An 18,516-nucleotide genomic window follows, 5' to 3' on the forward strand; every position below is an offset into this window, starting at 1 on the left:
CATCAATACAATTTTACAATAAGAATGTTTCACATGCTCTTCTTTCAAATTTACATTTCTGTTTGCAAAATTCTCATGTCTTATTTCATTACAAAAATACAAACATGTATACATAAGGGAAATGAAGGAAAGTTATTAATATGTGCATTGACTATCAAAAATATGTATGTATGTGTGTGTATGTATGTATGTATGTATGTATGCATGTGTGTGTGTGTATGTATGTATGTATGTATGTATGTATGTATGTGTGTGTGTATGCATGTATGTATGTGTGTATGTATGTATGTATGTGTGTGTATGTGTGTATGAATGTATGTATGTATGTATGTATGTATGTATGTATGTGTGTGTATGTATGTATGTATGTATGTGTATGTATGTGTGTACTGCATTATTGTTAGCAAGCCAACAATATTAAATTTCACCATACTTGATACATAACAGAACCTAAAAATATGTTCGTCACAGTAGGAAGAATTGTTTCATGTCATTTAAACCCATTTGCATTCTTTTTTATGTAATTTCTCCAAAACCTAGAAGTACACACCTTGACTTGTTAGTGAATAGTATAGGCCATGCCATCACTACTCCCTATCTATCCCTTGATGAAAGTGTGGGAAGAGAACGTATATCGAAGCTCGTCCCTCTTTGATTGGATGATGGGAAGTGTGTTGATGTCAAACTAGGTTGTTAGTTTGCATGGCCTATATTAAATCAAAAGTACTTTTTCAAAATATGTCCTGGAATTTGATCAGTCAATTTGATCCTTCTAATGAGATCAATAAGTGGCTGTCTTTCTGTTTCTGACATTTCCTCCAGAAGTTTCTCATTGACATGTAATTTCTCACCCTCTTTGATAAAGACGGGTCCTTTTGACTTGTCATTACCATATATATTCAAAGTTCTAATTTCTTCTGTTGAGGGGGCAACCTTCTTTACTGGCTCAATTATGCGAATATTAAGTTTACATGAACGATCTGATACGATCGTTTTGATTTGTTCAGTGAGGTCCAAGATGGCAGGGTAATCTGTGTCACTACATTTGATTGGTGGGAGTACTATTTCTTGTATGGCCTCATTGTCTCTCACTGCTTTATAAAATGCCGACAGTGCCTCAGTCTCTATTTGGATCTCATTTGGTACGAGAGTGTCCCATCTTACTACTTTTGGGGAAACAGTTGCCTGTTGACGCACAAAATCTGATAAGCACTGAAGAACCTGACTACTCATTGGTCCTCCATATCGGAGACACAGAGTGTTTATGCTTTGGTGTCCAATCAGCGCTGACAGTACATTGAGTACAAATTCCCCAAGATCATTTGAAAACCAAATCGTTAGAGAGTTTAAGTGACTATTATGCCTGAAAACATCCAATAGTTCTTCAGCTTTTGCAGACACTGTGAGACTTAACTCTTGAAGGGTTGTATTTCTACTTAGGGCTTTCACAATAGGAAATGCACTTGGAGAGTTGGTAGGACCCTCAAGTACACCAAGTACACCCAAAAACCACAAGTTGAAACATTTCAGATAACAATTAATTTCAAGACCTTCTTGGACTGGTGTTAAGTCAATGGAACAACAGGGTAGAAATCCAATAAGACACACAGATAATTTAGTCATAGTTTGGTTCACTTTAAGTAAGTTTCCTAACTCAGTGGCAAAGTATTGCTGAACAGTCATCATTGCATTGGACAACAGTTGTATTTCAAACTCCTTTATACCCATCCCTGATAATTCCTTGAAGGGCATAAAAGGCAAATGATACAGGCCTGTAGTTATGTTGATAACAAATCGGAACATATCACGTGGTGAGCATTTATTCAAAGCTTTGAATATGTCTGTGAGAAACTTTGAAATTTGATCATCATATTCAGATGCAGAATGTTGGTATACTATTTCTGCTAAGTTCTCACATCTCTCAATCATTGAGGATAGAGCAGGGACTGTTTCTTCAGGGTGTTTAGAGGAAGCCAAGTCTATTGACTGGATAGATGATGTCTTGGGCAATGACTTGAGAATTGCTGTCACAAATTTTGAAGTAAGGGCACTGTTAAAGATTAATTTAGTAACCTTGCAATTAGGATGTGCTAATACATTAACTACACCACTTAGGACTTGATCTGTTAAGACCAGGGACAACTTCAAATTTTCGAGGCGTGAATCCTCAAAAGCTGCATCAGTTATGCTGAATGCACAAGAGGATATGAAGTAAAGCTCTTTGGGAAAAATATCTACAATAATACCTGCTAAATCTTCCCCAAAAGCAGATTCCTTCAAGCACACTAGACAACAATTCAATGTTCTCTCAAATTTTGACTTCTCTAAATTTGGAGAGCTCATCAGATTGTAAAAAGACTTCAAAACAGGAACTGCATCATGCAAAAGCAGACCACTTAGAAATACACAGATTATTTGCCTCTCTTTGCCAATGACATCATCTAATACTGATGTCATATCCTCACCACCTTTCATCATTTCACTAATATATAAACTAGCAAAGAATTCCTGGAAGGTTTTGTGTAGGAAATGACAAGTCGAAGACCGTCTGATTCTAGACTTGCTAACGTCTTTGGTCAAAAACCCATATGACAATAAATCTTGTGGAGTGATGTCTTTCTGCTGGAATATCAACCTATCATCTCGTATTCCATCCCAAGCATATTTCCCTAAGGCAATCAAGTTTTTCATAATTCCATCAGGAATTTTGTTACCCTCAAACTCAGTTTCCAAAACTTTTGTGGAGTAATTCTTGCTTACTGCAAGAGTTAAGTCCTTGTATAGAGCAGTAAGGGTGTCAGGTAATGTATCTGAGTTGTCTTCCCAAAGAACACATAACAAGATTGTGTTCAGAGGGGTTTGACAAATTTCTGATAAGACATATTTGGACTCAATTTTCTTTATTAAATTGCCAGCACTAATTTCATTTCCACTGAAGTACTCTTTGATAAACTGATTTCTTTCATTCGGAGTGTATCCTGTTACTTTTAAATTTGGGTGGCAATTTTTCAAGATGGCGTCATATTCATGTGGTCGTGATGTCACAATTACAGTACATCCATACATTGTTTTCCCCTGGATCAGTTTTATAATATCACTATCACTTAAGACTTTTGGGTCAATCTCATCAAGGCCATCCAAAACAAAGAGAACATCATGAGAATTTTGCAAAAGCATATCCCATAATTCTGTTTTGCTAAATTTACATTGATACTCCTCAGGCAAGAGTTGATCAAATATGGTGTCTATGATTTTACCACTAAAATCTTTCATTTCTAAAAGAAAAGCCAAACTAAATTGTGGGATATTACCACAAGCCCACTCATAAACTACCTTTTGGCAGAATGTACTTTTGCCAATACCAGGGGGACCCTCTACTCGAACCCTTCTTGGAGTTCGTCCTTGACTTAAAATAGTGTCCATTAGTTGAGATACTTGCAAAGGAAAAGGTGGTGATGTTCGCCCTCTGCGATCCTTTTCAGTGAATTGGAGATTGGTGTAGACGCCCTCTAGTGGTAGGAAAAAGTCATGGCACCATGGTAGTGGTTGTATCTCTGCTAAAGATGACTTGTAGAAAGTACGCAAGAAATCAGTCACTCCTTGAAGATAGAAAGGTATACTTTGATGCTGGTCTAGAACAAGAGAGAAACGAAAAGGGGAATATTGTTAGAATTGCAGTCAGTTTATGAGATATGACAGGAAATAAATACAGCAAAATCTAAATATATTCCAGGGATTTTCCTGTGCTGTGCTATGGCGTGTTTTATTTTTTAATTGTCAATTTCACAAATCCAGTATACACATACCTGCACCGTATGAATGGACAGAACTTTGCAATTTCTCTATCAAGTCTTCTCTTTGTATAGCTTGGAGTAAACTAATAAATAAATCAGTATGGCCCTTGGACACAAGTCTCTTCCTCTGAAATTCCATGAAAAGATGTCCAGGTGTAGATATGGATTCAATTGTGTTGTATGGCATTAGGTTGCTGGAGATGCACTGTCGTTTTAGACAGCTCAGTTCATCTGTGAAAGAAAATTTAAAAAATAATATTTGATATAATTGTTTGTTTTGTTCAACTTTCGATTTCATTATTTCAAATCTACAAGAATGAGTTAGTTTTTTTCATTTCTTTCACAACTGTGGTGAAAAGGAAACCACAAAAAGTAACCAGCTGTAAACTGAAACAAGTGCGTGTATGTGTCTAGGGAAAATTGTTGTTCAATGCTGAAAAAGTTTCCTTCTGAAGTGTAATTGTACTTCCTAAGTCATTCAGACTGTACAAAGTATGATTATAAAATGAAAGTTAACATATACTTACTTTTTAAAAGGTTTAAAAGTTTTTAACTGACCCACTGATCATCAATTGTTCTCAAGGTATTACAATCAGAAACATTGAAATAAGTAAGGCCATCCTAAGCATGACTACATAACACTGCGGCCTTCGCAATACGGCCCTCGATATCAGTTTGCGATTATACTATTACTAGTGTTGCGCCGGACCGGAGTTTAGATAAAACGTAGGGAAAAAGGCGCGAGCGACTGTCGACAGTCTAGACTCGCTACTAAATAACAGGATGTAATCTGACCCACATTCCTTTTTACTACACCGGTAAAGAAAATCGCTGTCCGGTGAGTCACACCATGGATTTATGGTCACACTGTCTGTGCCCCCTGTCTGTCTCTATGTACAGTGAAACAATTAAGGAGAAAAAACTAACAAAAAGCGTGACATTATTACTTGGTACTATATTATTTTGAGACTTTGATTCTTTGATGTACCTCATCTCTCAACGTTAATAGTTCAATCACAGTCCCTCAATGATTGATTTTCATCTGACCTTTGACCTCAGTACATTACCTTGGTCTATTCATCTACTACTAGTAAACCACTCGATCTGCCACACTTACCATCCGTAATATACTGTGAAAGCTCTTCGAGGAGGAGCGAAAATTGATTCAAAACTGGCCTCGCCTCCATAATCTGTATCAGAAGATTCACAAACTGTCGACAAATCCATACAGTGCAGTACAAACACTATGCACTAGGCAAGTTCGCACACAATCCTCCTATCAGCTGTGAGTAGGCGTCGAGTCTGTACGATAATCATGACGTCAGCACATTAACAGGCTAGGCCGGGTGAATTATTAACATATACATATACTGTCCGGAGTATCAGTCAAGCACATCCCCTTATATGGCATTTTATGTTAATGAGAAAAATAGTCCGCCCTCAAGCGGCAAATGAATGCCTAGGGGAACTCTCGACCAATCATATCGCTTGTTTTTGACGTGGAAGCGCTCAACACGGCTGCAATACACATGCCCCTAGTTTTTGGCCTGTGAAATCAATTGTGATTGGCCGAAATACATAAGCTTTACACCATAACAAACCTGACCATATTCACGCCAATTCTACCGTAGCATTAGAAAATCTACCGTGTCGTTCTCCTATCCGATGCGTGTGAATTTGGCATGGCTCCAGTCCCTCCCGTCGAAGATCATGGCGGCACCGGTGGTGAAAGTAGCAAGGCTTCCTACATCCTCATGGTCCTGGTGATGATAGTAGTATTACTTTTGCTAGGAAGTTGTATCGTAACGGCGGCATTGTCTTCGGCAACAGGACAGCGTGGACATGTATACCGGAAGCAGGGGAAGTTTGTCCGAGCGTTTGCGAACCCACGCCACACTTCTTGGACACAAACTCTCCCGAACGATAGAGCGTTATGTTTCGCACATTATGTACCACAGTCACTAAAGTAAGGCTTCCAGGGACTGGGTGCCCGTGCCAAACACGCAAAATACTGTACTAAATTAAATGTGTTAGTATCGCTCCTACGAAACGCGAATTCACACAACACGTCCAAGTCAGCAATCCAGTCATTACGGAATCAAAGGTAAATACGGAAGTAGATTCATTGTTACTAGATGTAAACCTGTGTGCGTTTATCGACAAGTGAATAAGTGAGACTGGTGAATATTTTCCGACGATTCTATACTCACATTAATTATTTCTTCTTATTAATTTGGTTGAAGTAATTACTTGTTTCATTAGTACACTGTTGTAACGTATCTTACAGTGTAGTCAGTGTCTGGTAGTTCGAAATATGGAGACATGCACTGGAGTGTGACAGAGCGAGTGAACTTGTCAAAACACATTCCTCCATTGATACTAATTTTATTTTTACTGTAGTCGGGGAAAAAATTCTGATGTCTTCAAAGTTTCAGATCATGTAGCATACAATATTGTACATTTATTTTATGTTAAAATAATTCTAAATTTTGATATTTTATTATAATTATGATTTAGGCAAGAAACCAAACAACTGCTATCAAAAGAAAACCAACTCCTAACAACACGAGTCCAACGACCAGTTCTCCCCCAAGAAAAGTGCATGTTGGTGCTAGTGGTGTTGCTCGTAAACAACTCAACTTTGGTGATAACATCCAGCATACACATCAAGGAATAGATACCAGCACAAAGCAGCACAAACAAGATGAATATGTAGGGGAACCTTGTAGCAGTTGCTTTGAGTATGAAGAACAGGTGAAACAGAATGACTTGATGTCAGCAGACATAGACGAACTCCTTGATGCACTGTCAGAGTCAAGAGGAGAGAGCACTGGTTTACGAAAGCTCAATAATCAACTAGAATTAGAAAAGAATACACGGTATGACACACAGGAAAAACGCACAGCTGCAGTACGAAAAATCGGTAACATTGAAAATAAGAACATTTACGAAGATACATTACAGGCTGTTAGCAACAAATCAAGTCGACATGTTGAAAAACTGTGCAATATTTCTTTGAGTACAGAAATAGAAAAAAAGAACAAAGTTGTAAGGGAATTTATAGATGCCGTGACAGCTAAAGGGACTGAAAAGGGTGTAGGTGTAAGTACATCAACAGAAAGAATAACGTCCAAAACAGATTTCCAACGCTTTCAAGCTATTGAAAATATTTATGGTGCCAGAAATTTGAATTATGTATCTGATTTAACCTTTGCTGTTCAAGCTGTCAATCATTCAGTAACCAAGAGTGAACTGTCAGCCAACATATTCGGTCATTGTACGACTGCAGCCAGTGCTAATCTATTAAATATTTGGTTAAAATCTATGGAAAATAATTGCCCTCCTGCACCAAATGGGTTGATTGAATACGCATTTGATAATGAACAGAGACTTATGCGAACATGGCTGTCAAGAAGGGGCAATAAACAAACACTGGATATTTTGACAAACATAATTGTATGCCAGTTACATCCTACATCCATTCTGCAATAGTTGTAGGGAGTGTGTACAGTCATACCAAGCGGAACAGGTAAACTCAGGATTCACATCCCCTGAAGGGACAGAACATGATTGTGAGACCACATGTTGATGTGTCTTAACCAATCTGAACAATGCTTGCACATAATTGGTACTTCAAGTAGAACTACCTCACCAAGTTAGCCTGTGTTTACATATCATATTGTGATAATTTATATAAGTCAACACACTGAAAATATTTATAATTTGAAAGTGAAATGTTTATTTAGAATTTAAGTTAAATTACAAATCAAAACTTGACATGCAAATCAAACTTTAAATCAAGAAATGAAAATCAGTACTTAAAATTATGACGGTTGAAATGTGCCTGGAGTGGCCTTTGTATAATTACTTTGTATAAATTTAAATTGGAAATAATTGCTTTATAATATATATTTATATCAGAGTTTACTGTTCTTAATCATATATTTATGTTATATTACTATTTATATGTTATTATGTTATATTATATAAAGTTATTTATGTGTTATTTTCAATAAACATTTGAACATAACAGTACTACTCCACGTCTATTCTTTCATAACATAGTTGGCACCACCCATCTTGTCTACAGTATCTTCTAATAAATTAGACACCTCGCATCTTCTCCCTACTGGTACTGTCACATGATATGTACAAGTACACACAGCTCCCCCTCCTTGTCTGTCAAATCTTGGCCGATGCTTGTATGCCTGTTGGGCTGGTGGTGATGTGCTTAGTTGCACTGTCCCAAGGTAGTGACTGAAAAATTTAAGGAAACAATAAAAATTATCCATTAATATTAAAAAGGCTAGATCTAGTTAAGGAACCAACTGAGTATCCAGTGTGTAATTATATTGATCAGTACATACCAAGACAATGTGGCTTCACCTCCATCCAAAATTCTTCTAAATGTGCCACACAGATTGGCTGGCACACGACCAACTTGTTTGCCAGCAATATTTGATACCATGGGGAGTGGGGTAACGCTTGTCAGCTTCACGTGTGACACAAGTGTGGAGATGGCTGGGTATGGATGGTAATGGTGGCATCGTGACAGACATAGCCTTGGGATCTTTTTTATTATTTTCTTCCTTCTCAACTAGAAGTGGCACATCAACATGTGGTCTCACATGAAAGTAGTGATACCTGAAAATAACAAGATAAATAATAATAAACCAGACAAAACTACACTTCAATACACCAAAACGAGGAAATTGTCTTGGCACTAAGAAATAACTTGGTGGATCTTGATAGATATGTATTACGTTTCTAATTTACGGTGATCAATTTGTCAAACTGAAAGTTACACAGTAAGTTTGACACACGATTGGATGGCCGTACATAGCTGCAATAAGTGTACCGTTACTTTCTGTACTCAGGACGGTTTACACGAAACTAACCCCCAGCGTTCGAAAAATGATGCTAAAGCTAGGCCGCGTACAGGATATGCAGAAATACTCACCCACTAATTGTACTTCGTATCTTAATCGTTACTTGTTCAGACATCATGGATATCCTGTTTACAATAAGATAGGGAACAAAAATCGATGCTATTTGTGCCAGAACAGGGTCAAACTATTGTCATTTCTGGCAAACAAAGGCGTCTTATGCGATACACGCAATATACTCCATGTACACACTTTTCCAACACGGACAAGCTGGATCGGAACTACGCGGGTGATACATACATTGTTGTGCATCCATATTGCAATATATTGTATTGGAGGTCGATACAACCACGATATGCTCCTTATACTCTCCTAGGTATCGTAAATCATATCAAACTCGATATTGCCTTGTCTTGATTTATTTCTGATCGCCGAGTACGGCGGCAATGTCATTGCCCTAGCTGCTTTTCACTCACAACATGTAAATACGTCCGCAGATCTCGTAAAAATGGCATGCTCTCGAACTCATCAATAACAACCTTCTATGACTTATTCAATGTAGGAAGTCGAAATTGTACAAATTTGGTGAAAAGAAACACTTACCTTGTGAAAAACACTGCTGAAAATTTGGCTCGTCTTCTACACGTGTTCAATGTTTATATTACACACGTCCGGATACTTGAAGTAACTATTACGCAAGCATTGTTCTGGTTGGTCAAGACACGACCTCTGACATTCCTCATTCATATTCATGTTATACCATATTAGGGGATGTGGGAGACTGAGTATGTACGTGATCCACTCCACATAATTCAAATACTTTTATAGTGTACAATATAAAAAAGATGAAAGATTAAGTATAAAATACCGTGCTTTTTACACATCAGTATTACGACAGTAATTTTTTTTTTAATCTTACAATCCCCAATACTTCTAAAAGCCAATTACAGGGTTTGGCATAAGTATCGTTGTTTGATTTGAGGTTTATTTTTGTTTTGACCACCCACCCTCTCTACATGTCTACTATACAGGTAGCCCAGGCCTGCAGGTACCGTGTCACAAATAAAACAAACAAACAAACAAACAAACAAACACACACACACACACACACACACATACATACACACACACGCAGAGCTCTGCACACACGCATACATAATACATAATACATAATACATACATACATACATACATACATACATACATACATACATACATACATACATACATACATACATACATACATACATACATACATACATACATACATACATACATACATACATACATACATACATACATACATACAAGAAAATAAATAAACAAATAAATGAATAAATAAATAAGTTGATGGACCTACACACTAAAACTATATTACCAATACTGTTTCTATACTCGAATTTTCGACCAGTGCTTTCTGAACCAATCACGTTTATACGTAGTATGTAACGCCTGAATAGACTCACTTTGTAAATGTACAAATATACAATAAATAAAACATTATTGTTATATGCATATATGTATAAAAATTAAATTGATAGTGCTATATAATTTTGGTTCTGCGAAAATAACATTTCAAACAAGATTACTATGACAAAGAATAGATAGGTAAAAAATGACACTACATCAACATTTTAAAATCGAACAACAGGTTGATAAAAACATTTTGAAACGATTACTTTTGTCCTTGGTCTGTGACCGGCCAGACCCTGGACGACCCCGTGACGTCATAATTAAGCTAAGAAATACCAGCTAGGGCGTCTTTTAAGTTTTACTTTCTGAAGTAAGCCTAGGTGGACCGAAACACGGTGTAATGGCGTACAACTTTCGTGGAGTGGTTCAGCTTGCGAGGATTTTAGGTCGAACAACGCGACCTTTCTCAAATTTATCACACAAAATTAATGCCAGACGTTTTCCATCGCAACACTCATGCTCGACTTGGAGAAGTTTTCACACTTCGACACGTAAGTATCGGGAAAACTAACTTTCTGTACTAGCTCAGCATCCGGCGATAGATAGCCCGTCGTGCTAGTGCTGCAGCGTACACGATGCGGTGGTGTAGACCAGCTGGTCATCTCTTTCAATAAAGTCACTTGAGTACATGTAATTTGTAAAATTACTGTCTATTTACAAAGTATTTTTCACAAACCGTGTGTACTTGAAAGGTTGTCTGTATCCCACTAACTTAGAGAGTACAGTTATGGGTGTACATGGCACATTCTTGCCAATTTTATTCAAAATATTGATAAAACAAAAATTGCCACAAATACATGTAATTGTAACATTAATTTCATCCGAGCTACATTCAGTATGTGTAGGAAACACTGGTGTCATTTCTACCAACACTGTATCATGCAGCCTCTTACGTCTACCAACTCTGTATCATGCAGCCTCTTAAGTCTAAACAACTTCACAAATTTGGCTGAGAAGGTCATTGACTGGAATCTAAACACCTCCAAGATCCTCAAATGGGGACAACTTCAACTTTAAGTTTCTAAGAAGTTACACATGATGTAGGTGATGTGAAAACCATGAAATTACTCCACAACCCATAGTTCATGAAAATGCCTTTAATTTCTTGGAGTGGTGTTGCCCTTTAATATAAGACAAAAAATGTGTAGGCAAGTATTAAAGTATGTGATATATTTCCAATGTGGTCCTATGTTTGGAGTTCAGTAATACGGTGCTACCGGTTGCCATCCTTGGACCACCATTTTAGGAAAAGTGGTAATCCACTGGGACTACCAAAGAAAAAATCATTTCAAGCCCTGTCATACATTTCGCTGGTCCTTGTGTACATTGCATATGTACACAGGTAACTAGAAATCACATCTAGCACTGTCATTGGCAGAGATGACTGATCAACCAAAAATACCATAAAGGATTGTGGGAATATACACACATTTGGCATTTCCATTGTAAATCTAGTCTCAGTTACAGTGACTTACCTAGACTCATCACCCCTAGCAACGAGAGTCTGGGTAACCGAAACTATGGTAATTAGTCCCCGCCGGACGAAGTCCGGGACGGGGACTTATGGATTGGGTTCCGTCTGTCCGTGCGTCCGTGTGTCCGTGCGTCCGTCCTTCCGCAGCCGTTTCTTGGAGATACCTGGACCGATTTTTTTAAAACTTGGTACAGGGGCAACATACAATGGCATACATATGCACGTCACTTTGTTTCATGATATGATCCAATATGGCCGCCTGGCAGCCATTTTGTTTGCAAATTTTCCCTGTCTAAAGCCATAACTCAGACATGCTTGAACAGATCTCATTCAAAGTTGGTATTAGGACAGTGTTCTATGACATACATGTGTATATTCATTGTTGTCATGATACGATCCAATATGGCCGCCTAGCAGCCATTTTGTTTGTGAATTTTCCATGTCCAAAGCCATAACTCAGACATGCTTGAACAGATCTCATTCAAAGTTGGTATTAGGACAGTGTTCTATGACATACATCATGTGCATATCCATTTTCATCGTGATACGATCCAATATGGCCGCCTGGCAGCCATTTTGTTTGCGAATTTTCCATGTCCAAAGCCATAACTCAGACATGCTTGAAGAGATCTCATTCAAAGTTGGTATTAGGACAGTGTTCTATGACATACATCATGTGCATATCCATTTTCATCGTGATACGATCCAATATGCCTGCCTGGCAGCCATTTTTTGTGTGAATTTTCCATGTCCAAAGCCATAACTCAGACATGCTTGAACAGATCTCATTCAAAGTTGGTATTAGGACAGTGTTCTATGACATACATCATGTGCATATCCATTTTCTTCGTGATATGATCCCCCATACCCGACCCATCCTTTATTGTTGTAGGCATGTTCCATGTCCAACAAGCAGACACAACATATCTAAGTCTGTTTGATTTAGGTTCACAAGTGTTGTTGCGTGATCAGAGTAGTGATAATTCCTTAAAACCCAATCATAGCGGGGACTATGTCATTCTCAATGACTTGTTCAATATGTAATAGCAGGCTCAATGAGAAATCATGAACCAAAAGTTATTCAAGCAAATGAGTAAACCCCAACTGTTAGAATGATGTAAACAATGTATAAGTAGTGTCCTGATATATGACAAATATGCCATATTTGGACATCACTGTTCCATATTTGGACATTACTGTACCATATTTGGACATCACTGTACCATATTTGGACATTGTTGTACCATATTTGGACATTACATAATTGTCCCGATAAACACTAACTTATTATTGGTTAGAATTTTGTGATTGATTAACAAAGACATGATGTTAATGACTTTGTGGGTGGCTTTGGTTGAATTTGAAATTTCATCTCATGACCTTCTCATTGAGCTAGAGATGAGGAGATACATGTAGTCTGGTAGAACATATTATATTAGTAGTCAACTAATTTCTCTTAATATGCAGTTGTACAAAGCTCATATGAAGATGTTCCTAATTCAGAATGGGAGAAGAAGTTGACTCCAGAGCAGTATTATGTATGTAGAGAAAAGGGAACAGAAGAAGTAAGTACATTTGTATGTGTAGACTTGATAGATTTGGGCGGTATATGTATCCCCAGTTGAATTATTTATTCTGCTACAGAGCAGTATATTACGTATGTAGAGAAAAGGGAATGGAAGAAGTATGTCTGTGTAGAAATAGATGAGGGTGGTATACCCATTATTAGCAAGGAGTGACAGACACACAGACACACACACACACACACACACACACACACACACACACACACACACACACACACACACACACACACACTGATTGGAGTCATGTGATTCCTCTGCAAATTAGTATAATGCACATAGATAAAAGGAAGAGAGGAAGTAACTGGCCTTGTTATTTGTAAGTGATGAATTAAGGTGGTACCCCCAGTTCAAGGACTTATAAACAGGGGTATCACACTGATTCCTGTACAGAGCAGTATTATTTGTGTAGAAAAAAGGGAATGAAAGAATTACATGTATGTGCCCTTTCTATCTTTTTTCCCAATGGGACATGATAAGAGTACAGACATGTACTTAGTGCATATACATTATGTATTTTGTGATCTACCAGTCTCTCCCTGGGTCTTTATAGAGTAGTAGGTTCCATCCTATATTTACAGGGTTCTCTCCAGACCTTTATAGAGTAGTGGGTTCCATCCTATAATTTACAGGGTTCTCTCCAGTACTTGTGGAAATACCCTGAGTGAGCGACACTTCAACTCACATGTCATGGGGTTCTGTCAACAACTCTTAGTATTAGAGTTGTATTGAATCAGATGTAGTAATGATGTCATATTTGTGTTTTACAGCCATTTAGTGGTATATATTACAGTCACTATGAAGAAGGTGTATATAAATGTGTATGCTGTAATGTAGAGTTATTTAGGTAAGTCTATACGTTATACAAGGTGTATGTAAATGTGTATGCTGTAATATAGAGTTATTTAGGTAAGTCTATACGTTATACAAGGTGTATATAAATGTGTATGCTGTGATGTAGAGTTATTTAGGTAAGTCTATACGTTATACAAGGTGTATATAAATGTGTATGCTGTGATGTAGAGTTATTTAGGTAAGTCTATCTGTTATACAAGGTGTATATAAATGTGTATGCTGTGATGTAGAGTTATTTAGGTAAGTCTATACGTTATACAAGGTGTATATAAATGTGTATGCTGTGATGTAGAGTTATTTAGGTAAGTCTATACGTTATACAAGGTGTATATAAATGTGTATGCTGTGATGTAGAGTTATTTAGGTAAGTCTATACGTTATACAAGGTGTATGTAAATGTGTATGCTGTGATGTAGAGTTATTTAGGTAAGTCTATCTGTTATACAAGGTGTATATAAATGTGTATGCTGTAATGTAGAGTTATTTAGGTAAGTCTATACGTTATACAAGGTGTATATAAATGTGTATGCTGTAATGTAGAGTTATTTAGGTAAGTCTATCTGTTATACAAGGTGTATATAAATGTGTATGCTGTAATGTAGAGTTATTATGTAAGTCTATACGTTATACAAGGTGTATATAAATGTGTATGCTGTAATGTAGAGTTATTTAGGTAAGTCTATACGTTATACAAGGTGTATATAAATGTGTATGCTGTGATGTAGAGTTATTTAGGTAAGTCTGTCTGTTATACAAGGTGTATATAAATGTGTATGCTGTGATGTAGAGTTATTTAGGTAAGTCTATACGTTATACAAGGTGTTTATAAATGTGTATGCTGTGATGTAGAGTTATTTAGGTAAGTAAGTAAATAGATATGTTTTAGCATCATACTTTCTTACTGGTGCAAATATTGCGAAGTGAGAAAGACAGAAACTGAGCCCTAAACATTTTAATTTGCCATGTGTACTACTTCTTTGTTATTACGTCATGTACCTTTAATTGTCTCCGTAATTTAGTTCATGAATATTAAATATGCAAATTAGAATGGATATTAATCAGCGATCGGAAATCAATGCTCTCGTGCTTGGCAGAATCCTGCAAGACAGTTTCACATAGTGGAATTAGGGACCACTAGTTCTGTTAGCAGGACCACTGGATTTTTTAAGGCACAGGTTCGGGGACTTTCAGTTCACAAAATTACTCGCTTACCCCAGCCTTCAGGTATATAGCCATGACTATGTCTTGTTCATGTAAAATATTAATGTCTGCTAAGTCTAAAGATGCAACAGTGGCCCTTTGCAAGAATAATGACAAAGAAAAATACTTTCAATTTTGGTGTTTTTGATAAACGCACAAATTTTTTGTAATGTGAAATCATAAAATGAATCTTAAGAACCCAAAGTGTATTGAAAGACATTTATTTGCTGGCAATGGCATTCCTTAGTTTTACCGTGTCTGTTTTGTCTCATTCTTGGCATCTATTTACAGCTCAAAGACTAAGTATGACTCGCACACAGGATGGCCTTCATTCTATGCAATATATGGTGCCATAGGAGATGATGAATCAGCAACGCATGTAATGAGACGGTCTGATAACATGCATGGTATGAAAAGAACAGAGGTGTTTTGTAAAGAGGTGAGCTAACCATTCAACCATCATGACTACACAACCAGCAATGTATAGATTACAAGCCAACCACTCTAACCATTCAACCATCATGACTACACAACCAGCAATCTAAAGATTACAAGCCAACCACTCTAACCATTCAACCATCATGACTACACAACCAGCAATGTATAGATTACAAGCCAACCACTCTAACCATTCAACCATCATGACTACACAACCAGCAATCTAAAGATTACAAGCCAACCACTCTAACCATTTGACTGTCATCGTTCTAACAACATACCAGCACCAACAATTACACAACAGTCTTGGACTGAACTACTAAACAATCTTGGACTGAACTACACAACAAACTTGGACTGCACTACTAAACAGACTTCTTTTTTTTCCCCAACTAGTGTAATTCTCACCTTGGTCATGTCTTCAATGATGGGCCACCACCAACGGGACAACGATTCTGTATTAACAGTACCTCTTTGAACTTTGAACCCAAGGAAATGTCAGAATAACCAATCAACAGCCTAAGAAATGTCAGAATAACCAATCAACAGCTAGGAAATGTCAGAATAACCAATCAACATCCTCCTCACCTTGATGGAAAATACAAGTATGCAATTTACTCTGAACCAGCTGTGGTAAACTGATTCTGACTACTGGAAGAAATGAATTGACTGTGAAATATTAACAACTGAACTTTGTAAACTACAGTGGCTTCTGGTGACGCTAACGTTAACATTATTCCTATTGGCTCTACATGTGGATAATGACATTTGTTTTAGGGTATTTGACAATAGTCAGAACACAATAAGTAAGTTTTGGTAAAGAGAACAAAACAAAGAGTTTCCAAATGTTACTTCCATTGTGCCTTTACATTCATAAATAATTCATTATTTGTGTTTGATTCCTACTGAATTTGTAGGTTGTATTTGTCTGCATATTTATGTATATTTGGATGTTTGTACAATATAAAATTTACCACGTTCCACTTTTCTACTGCCAAGTTGTACATTGTATATAAATAGTGTTTATATAAATTAGATAGGTTCGGAATTTTGAGATTTCCATTGAAACTAAGGTCCTGGTCAAGAATCACTTTTCGACTTTTTTAGCATTTGGCTAGCAACTGGAAGGGTTAATGTCTACACCAGTCCTGTTAACATCAGACTAGCTCAGTGCTAACACTAGGATGGCACTAACACCTCACCAGTATGTATTAGCAACTGGAAGGGTTAATGTCTACACCATTCCTATGATAATACCAGACTAGCTCAGTGCTAACACTAGGTTGACACTAAAACCTCACCAGCATGCGTTGGCAACTGCAAGTATTAATGTCTGCACTAGCCAAATGTGAGTATCGTACATTAACTCTCTCTCTGATGAGCAAAATTGAAAGGAGTTTTTGAGATCATTAAATCACTGAAATTAAAGTAACAAGAAGCGTGTCAGTGACTTGAAGTGTTGTCATAGCAACACATTGCAAAGAGACTGTTTTGTCACTACAGGCTGTGTATTCTTGAATTGATGTACTTCCAAGTGTTCTGTTAGTGATTTATTTCAGTTATTAAATTTAATGTTACTACAATATCTTTAGCTGAATTCTTGTCTTGCTTTTTTATGACATTCTATGCATACATACCATAAATCAGATATTACCTCCCTTAATGTAAAATGTGCATCAAGGACAAATTACCATAAAATCAAAGTTCTTCCATTCTCTCCAAACTTTGCAGTATGAAAACTTTTCCTGGTCCTTTTGAAGCAAAAAAGAAATCTGGTTGAGCATCTTGTTTTCAAGGTAATTCGCAATCTTTTATTTTCCCATAGACTTAACTCAGTATTTGACTGCCATATTGGATTCTCGACTTAACATGGTATTTGACTGCCATATTGGATTCCAAAAATGACTCAATTTTAATATCATTATCACAACTGAACTGAGGTTTGTCTATGTGTATGTGTCCTTTCAATACCTTGTAGGATGTAGTAGTAATTTACTCAAAATTTCTCTCCGTACATGTACTCCTCACAACATTGAAGTATATCTGGTGTCAATCTGATTAAAATCCAGTGTAGATGTTGGCTAACCGTTCATTGTTATGTTACCTCTGTAGTTTTACTTCAGTTGACCTTCATGATACATGTTTACGATTTCATCTTGATGGCCATCAAGACGAAAACGTAAACATGTATTAGGAAGGTCAATTCAAGCAAACATACCAGGGTAACATAACAATGAACGGTTAGCCAACATCTACACTGGATTTTAATCAGATTGATCTGGTGTATGAATGAACAAACAAAGAAACAAAGACAGGTTTGTTTAGAAATGAAAGGCAATGTTTATTTCAAATGTACATCTTACTAGTACAGTTGATAATAGTGTTAATTATGTAAACTCATGAAGAAAATGAAACAAACATTTCAGAAATCTATTCTCCAGAAAATGAGATTGTATTCAAGATTACTGGGTCCAACCTATTCATTTTGAAATGAGACAGACCCAAAACTCTCATCCATATGTAAATTACATTCTTGTCTCTTGCAAGGAAATTGTACTCTACGACTACTGGGTCCAACCTACCCACACCAGTTTTCAATATGTGTGAAACTCTTTAAATATACCTTACAAGGATAGTATTCACATTCAAGTATCATTTATTGAAAATATAAATGTCAAAACCGTACTTCCACATATGGAAATTCTTTGTCAAATGAGTTACCATCGTTCAAAGTTAGATTGCTGAATCAATTCCGCTATTCTGTTTCTCATAATTTATGGTTGATTGTGATGTTTCTTTTCAGACGAGTTACT

The 18,516-nt window shown here is 36.8% G+C and overlaps 4 protein-coding genes and 1 long non-coding RNA gene across 8 annotated transcripts in view; 2 read left to right on the top strand and 3 right to left on the bottom strand.

Annotated features, from left to right (window-relative positions):
* Positions 1–353: 353 nt before the first annotated feature.
* Positions 354–5,127, bottom strand: LOC144450183 (NACHT, LRR and PYD domains-containing protein 3-like). 2 transcript variants are annotated; one of them, XM_078140761.1, is made up of 3 exons: positions 4,912–5,127; positions 3,807–4,025; positions 354–3,632 (listed from the first exon to the last, which is right to left on the bottom strand). In XM_078140761.1, the coding sequence occupies exons 1-3, from the start codon at positions 4,979–4,981 to the stop codon at positions 718–720; spliced, it is 3,204 nt and encodes a 1,067-aa protein (XP_077996887.1). In that variant the 5' UTR covers positions 4,982–5,127; the 3' UTR covers positions 354–717. The 2 variants fall into 2 exon arrangements, with proteins under 2 accessions (XP_077996887.1, XP_077996888.1); XM_078140762.1 differs by lacking the exon at positions 4,912–5,127 and adding an exon at positions 4,322–4,574.
* Positions 5,128–5,405: 278 nt separating this feature from the next.
* LOC144450194 (uncharacterized) lies at positions 5,406–7,711 on the top strand. Of its 2 annotated transcripts, none has more exons than XM_078140776.1 (2): positions 5,406–5,898; positions 6,312–7,711. In XM_078140776.1, exon 2 carries the CDS (start codon positions 6,567–6,569, stop codon positions 7,284–7,286), a length of 720 nt encoding a protein of 239 aa, XP_077996902.1. In that variant the 5' UTR covers positions 5,406–5,898; positions 6,312–6,566; the 3' UTR covers positions 7,287–7,711. The 2 variants fall into 2 exon arrangements, with proteins under 2 accessions (XP_077996902.1, XP_077996903.1); XM_078140777.1 differs by lacking the exon at positions 5,406–5,898 and adding an exon at positions 5,951–5,974.
* Positions 7,712–7,843: 132 nt separating this feature from the next.
* On the bottom strand, positions 7,844–9,316 carry LOC144450389 (uncharacterized). Its single transcript, XR_013482236.1, has 4 exons — positions 9,284–9,316; positions 8,755–8,808; positions 8,162–8,438; positions 7,844–8,051 (listed from the first exon to the last, which is right to left on the bottom strand). It is a non-coding gene; the product is annotated as an uncharacterized LOC144450389 (long non-coding RNA).
* Positions 9,317–10,484: 1,168 nt separating this feature from the next.
* Positions 10,485–17,220, top strand: LOC144450243 (peptide methionine sulfoxide reductase MsrB-like). 2 transcript variants are annotated; one of them, XM_078140836.1, is made up of 6 exons: positions 10,485–10,644; positions 13,095–13,192; positions 13,981–14,017; positions 14,823–14,862; positions 15,557–15,704; positions 16,100–17,220. In XM_078140836.1, the coding sequence occupies exons 1-6, from the start codon at positions 10,494–10,496 to the stop codon at positions 16,208–16,210; spliced, it is 585 nt and encodes a 194-aa protein (XP_077996962.1). In that variant the 5' UTR covers positions 10,485–10,493; the 3' UTR covers positions 16,211–17,220. The 2 variants fall into 2 exon arrangements, with proteins under 2 accessions (XP_077996962.1, XP_077996961.1); XM_078140835.1 differs by lacking the exon at positions 14,823–14,862 and having other exon boundaries at positions 13,981–14,057.
* A 925-nt stretch (positions 17,221–18,145) lies between these two features.
* LOC144449963 (ribulose-phosphate 3-epimerase-like) overlaps positions 18,146–18,516 on the bottom strand; it is a 5,905-nt gene continuing 5,534 nt past the window's right edge. Inside the window, exon 8 of the mRNA XM_078140530.1 lies at positions 18,146–18,516. This exon is cut by the window's right edge and continues 147 nt beyond it. The gene's annotated coding sequence lies outside the window, so the exon portion shown is untranslated.

The sequence above is a fragment of the Glandiceps talaboti genome, chromosome 19 (genome assembly GCF_964340395.1).
Source record: "Glandiceps talaboti chromosome 19, keGlaTala1.1, whole genome shotgun sequence".
In the NCBI taxonomy this organism is placed as follows: Eukaryota; Metazoa; Hemichordata; class Enteropneusta; family Spengelidae; genus Glandiceps; species Glandiceps talaboti.